The 13,060-nt window shown below is 45.9% G+C and overlaps 1 protein-coding gene across 11 annotated transcripts in view; it reads left to right on the plus strand.

Moving 5' to 3' along the window:
* Positions 1 to 13,060, plus strand: part of KCNQ2 (potassium voltage-gated channel subfamily Q member 2) — a 142,485-nt gene that overhangs the window by 61,968 nt on the left and 67,457 nt on the right. For all 11 annotated transcript variants that reach the window (XM_081011105.1, XM_081011104.1, XM_081011107.1 and 8 more), the window contains exons 6-7: positions 4,351 to 4,461; positions 7,821 to 7,916. In XM_081011105.1, coding sequence (XP_080867231.1) covers positions 4,351 to 4,461; positions 7,821 to 7,916 — 207 coding nt within the window. The remainder of the gene's footprint in view (positions 1 to 4,350; positions 4,462 to 7,820; positions 7,917 to 13,060) is intronic.

Raw genomic sequence — 13,060 nt, forward strand, 5'->3', positions numbered from 1 at the left:
ATGGAAGTGAGAGCTGGACCATAAAGAAGGCTGATCGCCGAAGAATTGATGCTTTTGAATTATGGTGCTGGAGGAGACTCTTGAGAGTCCCATGGACTGCAAGAAGATCAAACCTATCCATTCTGAAGGAAATCAGCCCTGAGTGCTCACTGGAAGGACAGATCCTGAAGCTGAGGCTCCCATACTTTGGCCACCTGATGAGAAGAGAAGTCTTCCCGGAAAAGACCCTGACGTTGGGAAAGATGGAGGGCACAAGGAGAAGGGGACAACAGAGGACGAGATGGTTGGACAGTGTTCTCGAAGCTACCAGCATGAGTTTGACCAAGCTGCGGGAGGCAGTGGAAGACAGGAGTCATGGGGTCACGAAGAGTCGGAGACGACTAAACGACTAAACAACAACAACAACAAACAGCAACAGTGTATATTGAGAAGCAAAGTTGCTAATTAAGCCTGATTTTTATTAAAGGAAATAAACTAGAATCATAGAATCATAGAATCATAGAGTTGGAAGAGACCACAAGGGCCATCGAGTCCAACCCCCTGCCAAGCAGGAAAGACCATCAGAGCACTCCTGACATATGGTTGTCAAGCCTCTGCTTAAAGACCTCCAAAGAAGGAGACTCCACCACACTCCTTGGCAGCAAATTCCACTGTCGAACAGCTCTTACTGTCAGGAAGTTCTTCCTAATGTTTAGGTGGAATCTTCTTTCTTGTAGTTTGGATCCATTGCTCCGTGTCCGCTTCTCTGGAGCAGCAGAAAACAACCTTTCTCCCTCCTCTATGTGACATCCTTTTATATATTTGAACATGGCTATCATATCACCCCTTAACCTCCTCTTCTCCAGGCTAAACATGCCCAGCTCCCTTAGCCGTTCCTTATAAGGCATCGTTTCCAGGCCTTTGACCATTTTGGTTGCCCTCCTCTGGACACGTTCCAGTTTGTCAGTGTTGCAGCAGGGTCCCCACTCACCACATGCAGGAGGAAGGAGAACCCTGAACAATGGTGCGCAAGCCCTTATATAGACTTTTGAAATTGCCCACCCTGTAGCCCAAGACCAGCCCCCTAAACATCATACATACATCACAGAAGGAGGCGGTCTACAACAGAAATCCTGTCTGCTAGGATACCTGATAATGGTCACTGATTGCTTTACCTGGGCGGCCTGGCCATTCTTTTGTGATGGTAAATACTTTAATTCCTGAATCCAGGTCACAGGCTCACCCAATTCATAAACAAATACGCCCTTAGGACATGATTTGCAAGCAAAAGGACAATGGGAAGGCTTTCCCCATTTGCCTCCCTTACTGCAGAGGAATATTTGAGGTCATTGGGAGAGTCAAAATGGCTTCAGGATTGCTCTCCCATACTATTTCAGACACATGGTTCATATATTTAGATATGTGTGCATTTATGAATATTTACTCTATATTTCTTAAGCTTCTTATAACAGACTTGATGATCCTCAGGGTCCCTTCCAACTCTATGATTCTATGATTTTTCAAACCCATATCCTCATCTTCACTGGCTAGAAACCATGCCCACTTCCTCTCCAGGTATCAAGAGGGTGGCCTGTGGGAATGTCCAGGGATGCAGGAGCAGTGGCGTAGCGTGGGTTGTCAGCACCCGGGGCAAGGCAAGTAATTTGCGCCCCCTAACCCGTGGATTTTAGCACTCGAGTGCGAGCGCCCCCCCCAGGTGTTGCGCCCGGCCCCCCTGCACCCCCCCACGCTACGCCACTGGGGCTGGGGGCGAGCGAAGGAGCCAAGGACCCCCCCCAAAGGCTCAGCAGGAATTTATTAAATTTATTATTTGCGGAGCCCCCGCGGGCCGAGGCAGCCAAAGCCCCCTCCCCTCAGGCGCCTCCCCGCCCCCTCCTCTCCTTGGGCTGTAGGTGGAGCTCCAGATCCGGGCTTGGCGAGCGCCTCTCCTCCTCCCGGCCGGGTCCGGGGGCTTCCAGCCGTGCTCCGTCCTCGCCCCCCCCCGCGGTTGAGACTTGCGCTGAGAGCCGGAGCCAGCGGCGCCCCCTTCTGCCGGGAGACCCTCGCCCGCCCGCTGGCTTCCTCTCGGAGGGTTTTGGGGAGCGCAAGGCGCGGCGAGGCCCCTCGGAGCTCTCCTCCCTCCCAGTCAGCAGAAGCAGCCGCCGCCTGTGGCTGGGCCGAGGGGATGGCGGCGGCGGCGGGGTGCGGAGGCTGCCTGTGCCCGGCCAGGCGTCGGTGGCAGCGTCGGCGCTGCTGCAGCGGCTGCTCCTCCTGCGAGCAGTGAGTGGAGCGCAGTCGCAGCGGCGGCGGGGAGCGCGCACGCGCTAGGGCGTAAGGCTGGCGGTAGCGGCGGGGAGCCCGGCGGAGGAAGGAACTTGTCCCTTCCCTCTGGACTCGCGCCCCCCCCAATGTTGCGCCCGGTGCGGCCGGCACCCTTGGCACCCCCCACGCTACGCCACTGTGCAGGAGAGGATATATTGTCTGATTATAGCCTTTCCAACTTGTATTAATCAGTTCACAATTTAGCAGAGTAACAGTCCCCTTTTTAAACTCGGCGGATGCGTTTGCTCAGGCTCGCTAAAGCCTCTATAATAACTGTTCTGGTATTTTCCCTTTATTCCCTCATATAAGATAAGATATGACACAGTCTTCTATAAAAGTATATAAAGAGTTTACTCACATTCTGTTCACAATCGGATCCCAGAAGGCAGATTTAGCTTAGAAAAGTAACATACACCTGGAAACTATCTCATAAGGAGACAGTCCCTTTGTCCTCTCTTGGCTGGAAGCCAAAAGAGCATCTTTGGCTAAGCAGATGTTGCTTCTTCGATGCATGTAGTGTAAGAGAGAGAGATGGCTGCCCTGCCCTCTGCTTTTGTCCTTACCTGCACAGGTGAGGCCATGCCCACCTCTAGTCACATGCAGAGGAAGTCTGTTCCAGCCCAGAAAGAAACAGGAAGTTTACCTGCTGGCTGGACAAACATTCCTCCCCTTCACTCTAGTGATGTTGTACTTGACTGCTTGTGTTTCACATCCCACATGGCCTTCTCAGGTTTCTTTCGTGTGTGTGTGTGATAATCAGTGCAACTGAGAGCAAGTGTGGTGCAGCGAATCGGGTGCCAAAATAGGACCTGGGAGACCAGGGTTCAAATCTCCACTGCACAGGCAAAATTAGATGGGTTCCTGCCCTCAAGGGGGCTACAGTCTAAAATAGAAGTGAGGTGAGGGGCAGATAAGGATGAGGAAAGGCTGCCATGGACAAAAGGTCAGCCCCTTCCCACCCCTGATTATGTATTCTGCTCTTTCCTCTTTCCCCTCGATACAGAGGAAAATGACCACCTGGAAGAATTGCAGGAAGGAAAAAGAGAGAGTTAAACAAGTGGTTAAAATGCTCAGTCGCCGAAACAGATAATTGGATTAGTCATGCAGTGGATTTACCTGGGCTGCACCATTTCAGCTTGCAACATGTGGTGGGGATTAGGAACCTTCATTTGTTGGAATATTTTTGAAGATAAGCAACCACAACACACACAAAACAAGTGTATCACTAGGGAGAAAGGTTCTAGTCCAGATGCGGCAGGTTATTTTTGTAACTGATGATACTTTTCTCATTTGGTGATAGTTTCATTCTCCCCTTGCCGACCGGTGATGAACACAGCGAAATAAATCAGAGGACACCATTTTCCCAATTAAGATTATTTTGCCAAAAATCCTGTGTTTGCCCCAATATTTTTATTTTTTTTGTCCAAACGGCATTCCCACTTATGAATGAATGCTTATGGATGTAGACTAGCACAAATTTAGCATTAGGTTCTTAGTTTTAAAAAAGTCAGAAGATATAAATATATTAAGTGAACAATTGGTAAACCCATTGAAAGATGTGATGAATGAGATTTTTAAAAACAGATAAAATCCCAGAAACATGGAAAGAAGCCTATATTACAGTATGTAAGGTAATGAGAATAATGTAGAAGAATAAGAAAATGCAGTTATAAAGGAAATCATGGAAAGAGTGGAAGGGAAGTAAAAGTAAAGACATACAGGAATTAAACAATTTGGAGGAATGTAGATATGTTACCATTATTATTATATGCTCATGTTTTATATTTAGGTTATCACCTTTATTTTTGTTTTAAGCATGAATGTAACAGAGTACGTATTGATGGCAAGATATAACAGAAAAGCAAATAAAAATATTATTTTTTTAAAAAAGTCAGACGATACAATATTAATTTCTCTTAGGAAAGAATTATTGGGAGTGAAATTTCATATGGAAATATTTTATTCTTTTGAAAAAGTGTGCAGTCTATTAGACACCGAACCAACATTACCCTTGAAGAGCCGCTATTGATGATATCTGCCTTTCCTCAGATTACACTGACTACCATTGGCTACGGGGACAAATATCCACAAACCTGGAATGGGCGCCTCCTTGCTGCAACTTTCACCCTGATTGGCGTTTCCTTTTTCGCTCTTCCAGCTGTAAGTAGGCACTAGGCATTTTTTATTAAGCTCAGTGATGAAAGTAGCATTGGCATGATGTTGCGGGAAATGACTTTTTTTTACCCCTTCATCACTCTGTATGATTCATTGTTCTACATCAAGAGTGGAGAACCAAGCCAGCGATTTAGTCCCTGATCATCAGCTGATGAGTGGGAGTTAAGCCATACTCGGCTCAGCAGTTCTACTGATTCAATGGATTTTGACAGGTGGGCGGGACAACCTGCCTGCCATTCATGAGATGTCCTAACAATGTCACCTTTGGCCAGAGAGGCCAATCCTAACCTGGCCTGGATCTAGCCTGGTGGAGCCAAAGAGGTTCTTCACCCTGTTTCACAAGGACAGATACCCCTGAGGTTGCTGCAGAGCTGTTGAGCTTGGAATTGCTCTCCTGAATCATCAGCAGTTGGGTCCAGTTCAGACGATATTTCTGAAGTCTGATCTTGCCCTGCACATGTCACTGGCTCATGGTCCCAGCTCCACCACACTTTCCATCCACATGGAAGGTCATACAGCCATGGATTTAGTTTTTTAATTCAAATCACTTTTGTAGATCACAGGGACACCTATTCCCAGGGTAAAAGAGAAGGGAGTATGGATCAGTAGTAAGCAATGTGTTGGGAAAATGCTGTTGCACCTGACCTCCTTGTTGCCCTGACCTCCTGATGGGTGATGTGGTTAAGAAGTCGACAAAGTGCAGATGTGCTCGCAGAGCCAATCTGGTGCTACTGTTTCTGATCGCCACAAGCCTGCCATTGATTCCCGTCAGGAGGTCTCATCTGAGAATGCAGCCTTATCACGTTACAGGGGAGGCGGGATCCTTCAGGGCTGCACTTGTGTGGCGAGTTCCTGCCCCCCCCCCCGGAAATAAAGACACTTGACACAATTATTAAGGTTAATGGGCTAAATAAGGCCACAGCTTTATTGGTTACAGGTGATGAGCGGTATTGGCTTAGGCATTGGTCCTAACAGACTATATCCAACTTCAGCCCATCCGCTTGAAGTCCGGGAAGGGTTAACCACCAGTAGGTGGAGTCCTGCTGATGCACATCAACTAGAAACTCCCCCGGGGTCACCACTCGGGGGCGTGCCTTAGGCCCTCACCTCCCTAGGCTTCGGACAGGACAACGCCCCCCAGAATCCTTTATCGGACTACCCTTCAATATGTGGGGCAGGTGATGGCGCTACCTCCCCTCTTCCATCTACAGAACAATACCAATACCTAACCGCCAATACCAAGAAAGTTGTGACGATTTGCTATGAGGTAGGCGAAAACCAAGTGGCAGGTGCCAATTTGCCAAGTGGAAAAATATTTGGGGCCACAACCCCCCCTTTCTGTGCTGCCTCCCAAACTGAGTAACGGACGCTCAACCCGAGGACTGATGTACTTGTACTGCACCAACCTTCCCTGACCACTGCCACCTCCCTCCTTTCAAGTAAGCGGCAGCAACGAAGCTGTTGGCACGTCAGGTGACCTGACTGCTGCTGCCCGATCACATGATCTGTTGCTGGCCTAGTTGCCTCTATAGATTCAGGTCCTCCTCTGTGTGTTTTTCACTTATTCTCTAGATACTTGAAGATAATGTGTCCCTTCTACTAGTGATTCTTAAAGGAGTATGCTCCCCCGCTCCCCGGAATCTGGTATAAGAGGCAGACGAATAAGTCCATTATTTTTTTAAAAAATGATATTTATTAAAAGTTTAAAAGTTATAGAAAAAAGAAGAAAAGAAAATAACAATAAAAAAGAAAAAGAACAATAGCAAAACATATAAAACATATCAATACAGCAAAAAAGACAGACAAAAAAGAAAACTAAAACACACATCCAGTATTCCATGTCTTTACCTTTCCTTTACTTGTTTCATCGACCTCCTCACACCTCCCTTTATTTGTATTCTAGTTCAATTCGCTATTTCAGCAAGTTCTTACCATCTTTCTCAATTTTTATTCTCTAGTTTATCTTAACGGTCTAGCCTTAAATTTTTCCAATTTAACCCATTATCAATCAAATTTTACTTAATTCTTTGTTGTATTTCTACCAAAACCATGTAACTTCATTCCCGCATCCTTCTAACACTCATTAATTTTACAATGTTTCTGTAAGTATACTTTAAATTTTTTCCAATCTTCTTCCACCGACTCTTCTCCCTGGTCTCGAATTCTGCCAGTCATTTTCGCCAGTTCCATATAGTCCATCAGCTTCATCTGCCATTCTTCCCTGGTGGGTAGGTCTTGTGTCTTCCAATACTTTGCAATGAGTATTCTTGCTGCTGTTGTAGCGTACATAAAGAAAGTTCTATCTTTCTTTGGCACCAGTTGGCCGACCATGCCCAGGAGAAAGGCCTCTGGTTTCTTCAGGAAGGTATATTTATATACCTTTTTCATTTCATTATAGATCATCTCCCAGAATGCCTTAATCTTTGGGCATGTCCACCAAAGGTGAAAAAATGTACCTTCGGTTTCATTACATTTCCAACATTTATTATTGGGCAAATGATAGATTTTTGCAAGCTTGACTGGTGTTATGTACCACCTATAAATCATTTTCATTAAATTCTCTTTTAAGACATTGCATGCCGTAAACTTCATACCAGTGGTCCATAACTGTTCCCAGTCAGCCATCATAATATTATGTCCAACATCTTGTGCCCATTTAATCATAGCAGATTTCACCATTTCATTTTGAGTATTCCATTTCAACAGCAAGTTATACATTCTTGACAAATTCTTAACTTTAGGGTCTAACAATTCTGTTTCCAACTTTGATTTTTCCATCTGGAAGCCATTTTTTTTTATCCAAATTGTACGCCTCCATTATTTGATAATAATGGAGCCAATCTCGTACTCTGTTTTTTAATTTTTCAAAACTCTGCAGTTTTAGTCTGTCACCCTCTTGTTCCAAAATTTCCCAATACTTCGGCCATTTGGCCTCTATATTGAGTTTTTTCTGAGCCTTTGCTTCCATTGGTGACAACCATCTTGGGGTTTTATTTTCTAACAAATCCTTATATCTTATCCAGACATTAAACAGTGCTTTTCTTACAATATGGTTTTTGAACGCTTTGTGTGCTTTAACCTTATCATACCACAAATATGCATGCCAACCAAATACATTATTGAAACCTTCCAAATCCAAAACATCTGTGTTTTCAAGAAGCATCCATTCTCTCAGCCAACAAAAAGCAGCTGATTCATAATAAAGTTTTAAGTCTGGCAGGGCAAATCCACCTCTTTCTTTAGCATCAGTTAGTATCTTAAATTTTATACGAGGCTTCTTGCCCTGCTAGACAATAAGTCCATTGACCATGTTAACTGGAAATAGTGCTATTCTTTATTCCCAGGGTATTCTAGGTTCTGGATTTGCGCTGAAGGTTCAAGAGCAGCACCGTCAAAAGCACTTTGAGAAGAGGAGGAACCCTGCAGCGGGCCTGATCCAGGTGAGAAGATTGGAATGTGGATACTTGGAGGGGGCTGGAACAGGAAGATCGGGGTCTGCAATCTGTGCCCATGGGGTGCAAAAAGCGGGGTGTGTGTGTGGAGAGGTGAGAGAGAAGTGAGCCTCAACCTGACGCTAAACAAAAAAAATTAAATGGTATTTTACGGTTGGTTTTAATTGACAGCTGCCCCGAGTGGAACATAAGCAACAGAAGGGTGGGATATAAATTTTCAAATAAATGAAGTCCCATGAGCAGGTCTTTGCAGACTTTCTGAGCCGGGTGGTCTTCAAGGGCAGCTCTCTGTGGGGGAACACTCGGCTTTGCGTCTTGCAAAATGAGGGGATGAGGGTGGCGCTGTGGTCTAAACCACCGAGCCTCTTGGGCTTGCTGATTGGAAGGTCAGCAGTTTGAATCCGTTCAATGGCGTGAGCTCCTGTTGCTTTGTCCCAGCTCCTGCCAACCTAGCAGTTTGAAAGCACACCAGTGTGAGTAGATAAATAGGTACCACTGTGGCGGGAAGGTAAACGGCGTTTCCGTGTGCTCTGGTTTCCGTCATGGTGTTCTGTTGTGCCAGTAGCGATTTAGTCATGCTGGCCACATGACCCAGAAAAGCTGTCTGTGGACAATGCCAGCTCCCTCGGCCTGAAAGCAGAGATGAGCGCTGCAACCCCATAGTCGATTTCGACTGGACTTAACCGTCCTTTTACCTTTACCTTGCTAAATGCCAGTTGGCCAAGATTAGGTAAAGGTAAAGGTACTCCTGCCCGTACGGGCCAGTCTTGACAGACTCTAGGGTTGTGCACTCATCTCACTCTAGAGGCCGGGAGCCAGCACTCTCCGCAGACACTTCCGGGTCATGTGGCCAGCGTGACGAAGCTGCTCTGGCGAACCGGCACCAGAGCAGCACACGGAAACGCCGTTTACCTTCCCGCTATAAAGCGATACCTATTTATCTACTTGCACTTAGGAGTGCTTTCGAACTGCTAGGTGGGCAGGAGCTGGGACCGAACGACGGGAGCTCACCCCGCCGTGGGGATTTGAACCGCTGACCATGCGATCGGCAAGTCCTAGGCGCTGAGGTTTTACCCACCCGCCACCCGCAGAGATGAGCGCCGCAACCCCATAGTCGATTTCGACTGGACTTAACCGTCCTTTTACCTTTACCTTGCTAAATGCCAGTTGGCCAAGATTACTCTGATGCAACAGAGCCAAGAGTGCTGGGCATCTTTACACATGTTACATTGCCTTCATAAAGGTAAAGGTAAAGGGACCCCTGACCATTAGGTCCAGTCGTGGCCGACTCTGGGGTTGTGGCTCTCATCTCGCTTTACTGGCTGAGGGAGCTGGCGTACAGCTTCCAGGTCATGTGGCCAGCATGACTAAGCCGCTTCTGGCAAACCAGAGCAGCACACGGAAACGCCGTTTACCTTCCTGCCGGAGTGGTACCTATTTATCTACTTGTACTTAGACTTGCTTTTGAACTGCTAGGTTGGCAGGAGCAGGGACCAAGCAATGGGAGCTCACCCCGTCACGGGGATTTGAACTGCTGACCTTCTGATCGGCAAATCCTAGGCTCTGTGGTTTAACCCACAGCGCCACCCATGTCTCATTGCCTTCATAGTTTTCTACTAATGTGGGGACTTCAGGCATCATCAGATGCTTAGCTAAGGGCAAGAAAAACAATAGTATCTTAGCTCCACCTGCCTCTACTCTGGCTTTCCTCTTGAGACTAAAATTACAGCGTTGGACTATTTTCCTTCCTTCCTTCCTTCCTCTATAGCCACAAGGCACTTGCTCCTCCCCGGTGGACCAATTCCCACCAGACTCTGAGCCAGAACCCAGAGTTCCATCTGTTTTTCTTAGGCGCAGCACGCCAGCTAATAATTCCCCCCTGATTGCTGTGTGCAGGACTCCAGGGTTTAAAAATAAATAAATCCAACTTCTATTTATACGCTGCAGCAACACATATCAAAGGCTGTGCCAGGGAAATGCTGAATCTGCAATCAGGCGAAATTGCAGGCCTCTCGGCACTCGAGACTCATTACTGCATTTAGATGCCACCCTTTCTCCGAGTTCGGGGCGACTCCCATGGGGCTACCCCTTGCCTCCTGGCGCTGACCCTGCGAGGCGGAAGAGGCAGCCAGGTGGGGGAGCGGGAGATATTCAAGGGCAGCTAAGCTCCAAAACTCTTGCTGCTATGCCACTCTGCATCTCTCTTGCAAAGATTTAGCCTTTAAAAAGAGTTGATCAGTGTGAACCTTTTGCTTGGAACGTAGTCTTTGAGCCTTGCAAGCTGAGGAATGGGTGCAAGCCGTAGTGGCTGGTCTGTTGTGGCAAATGGGGTAGTGCCTGCTTGCCTTCTTATTGTGCAATCAGCTCGTGGCTGTCAGCCCCCTCTTTAGCCTCAGTTTTACCCTTGCAGATCTCGGTAGGGAAGAGGATGGAGGCAAAACTAGAATTAATCATCTTTTATATATGTGTGTGTGTATTAGTTTTGCACAAAAGTTATACACCATAAACATAACATTTTCACACATTTAAAAAAGGGTTCTTTCAAACCTTGAGAGCTCCTTCCTTCCCTCCATGGGTTCCTATTGTAAGATTTTATTCCTGCATCTTTTACTGTAATTTATCTGTTATATAAGGGATGTGGGTAGTGCTGTGGGTAATAGCACAGAGCCTAGGACTTGCCGATCAGAAGGTCGGTGGTTCGAATCCCCGCAACGGGGTAAGCTCCCATTGCTCGGTCCCTGCTCCTTCCAACCTAGCAGTTCGAAAGCACATCAAAGTGCAAGTAGATAAATAGGTACTGCTCCGGTGGGAAGGTAAACGGCGTTTCCGTGCGCTGCTCTGGTTCGCCAGAAGCAGCTTAGTCATGCTGGCCACATGACCCGGAAGCTGTACACTGGCTCCCTCGGCCAGTAAGGCGAGATGAGCGCCACAACCCCAGAGTCGGCAACAACTGGTCCTAGTGGTCAGGGGTCCCTTTACCTTTACCTTTATCTGTTATATAATCATAGTATCCAAAATCCATTCTCCTTTACAAGTGTCATTGTATTCCTGCCAATGATTTCAGCTGTTTATAGTGATCTCTCAACTATGTTAGAAAGCTATTCCAGTCTTTTAAAAAATACTTGGTCTTCCTGATTTCTGATCTTTCCCGTCAGTCTTGCCATTTCTGCATCTTCCATCAGCTTGGTCTGCCACTTGTCTCTAGTCGGTACTTCTTCTTCTTTCCGTCTCTGGGCAAGACGCATTCTTGCTGCTGTCGTTGCATACATAAACAGTCTTTTGTTTTATTTTGGTAGTTCCGCACCTATAATGCCTAGCAAAAAAGCCTCTGTTTTTTTAAACAAAAGTTATCATAAACATTTTTTTCAACTCATTATATATCATTTCCTAGAAACCCACCCCACATGATGAAACATATCCTTTTACATATCCTTTTACATTTCCAGCACACATTTGAACTGGTTCTATACATTTTCACAATTTTACTAGGTGTCAAATACCAACGGTGCATCATTTTCATATAATTTTCTTTCAATGAACAGCAGGCTGTAAACTTCAAATCCTCTTTTCATAACTTTTCCCATGAAGAAAACTGTATATTATAACCCAAATCTCTTACCCAGCGTATCATTACTGATGTAACTTCTAGAATTAGTCATCTCTGCCTGTTGTTGGCTCTGTCTGGCTCTGCCTACCATTGGCCTCTCTGCTTTCCATCCTATTGGTCCTGGTGGGCATCAGCTGCCCCTGGGTGCAGTGCTTAGGTAGGAGGAGAAAAGCTATGTCAATCAAACAGTGTTGGGAAAGGCCATAATCTCAGGGGCAAAAGGTTCTGGGTTTAATTCCTGGCGCCTCCAGGTGGGGCTGGGAGAGAACTGCAGAGCCACTGATAGTCACTGGAGAAAAGACAAAAGTTGAGGGAGTAATTGTGTGACTCAGTCTGTGGCAGCACCTTATGCTCCTAAGAATCACCGAAGGAGCTTCGGAAGGATAACATTTTTGGAACAGCCCATCATGGTGGAAACAGAGAGTATTTGGAAAGCTGTGCACTGCCAAGGTTAAGAGAATTCTAGAGCTGGAAGGGACCTCAAGAGATATCTGGTTCAACCCCCTGCAATGCAGGAATCTCAGCTAGCCACCCAGCCTATGCTTAAAAACATCCATGGAAGGAGAGTCCCCCACCTCCCAAGGGAGACCGTTCCACTGTCAAACAGCTCTTACTGTCAGTAAGTTCTTCCTGTTGTTGTTGTTGTTGTTTAGTCATTTAGTCATGTCCAACTCTTCGTGACCCCCTGGACCAGAGCACACCAGGCACTCCTGTCTTCCACTGCCTCCCGCAGTTTGGTCAAACTCATGCTGGTAGCTTCGAGAACACTGTCCAACCATCTCGTCCTCTGTCGTCCCCTTCTCCTTGTGCCCTCCATCTTTCCCAACATCAGGGTCTTTTCCAGGGAGTCTTCTCTTCTCATGAGGTGGCCTCAGTCTTGGAGCCTCAGCTTCAGGATCTGTCCTTCCAGTGAGCACTCAGGGCTGATTTCCTTCAGAATGGATCGGTTTGATCTTCTTGCAGTCCATGGGACTCTCAAGAGTCTCCTCCAGCACCAGAATTCAAAAGCATCAATTCTTTTTTTTTTTTAAATGATATTTATTAAAAGTTTAAGAATTACAGAAGAAAAAAAAGAAATAACAATGAAGTAGAAAAAAACAATAACAAAACACATAAAACATATAAAAAGCATACAATAATACAGCAAAAAAAGGAAAAAAAAGAAACTAAAAAACACATCCAATATTCCATATCTTTACCTTTCCTTAACTTATTTCATCGACCTCCTCACACCTCCCTTTTTTTGTATTCTAGTTCAATTCACTATTTCAGCAAGTTCTTCCCATCTTTCTCAATTTTGATTCTATAGTTTTAACGATCTAACCTTAAATTTTTTCAATTTAACCCAATATCAATCCACTTTTACTTAATTCTTTGTTGCATTTCTACTAAAACCATGTTAATTCATTCCCGCATCCTTCTAACACTCATTAATTTTACAATGTTTCTGTAAGTATACTTTAAATTTTTTCCAATCTTCTTCCACCGACTCTTCTCCCTGGTCTTGAATTCTGCTAAAAGCATC

This window comes from Podarcis pityusensis, assembly GCF_964106645.2.
Source record: "Podarcis pityusensis genome assembly, chromosome: 6".
In the NCBI taxonomy this organism is placed as follows: domain Eukaryota; kingdom Metazoa; phylum Chordata; class Lepidosauria; order Squamata; family Lacertidae; genus Podarcis; species Podarcis pityusensis.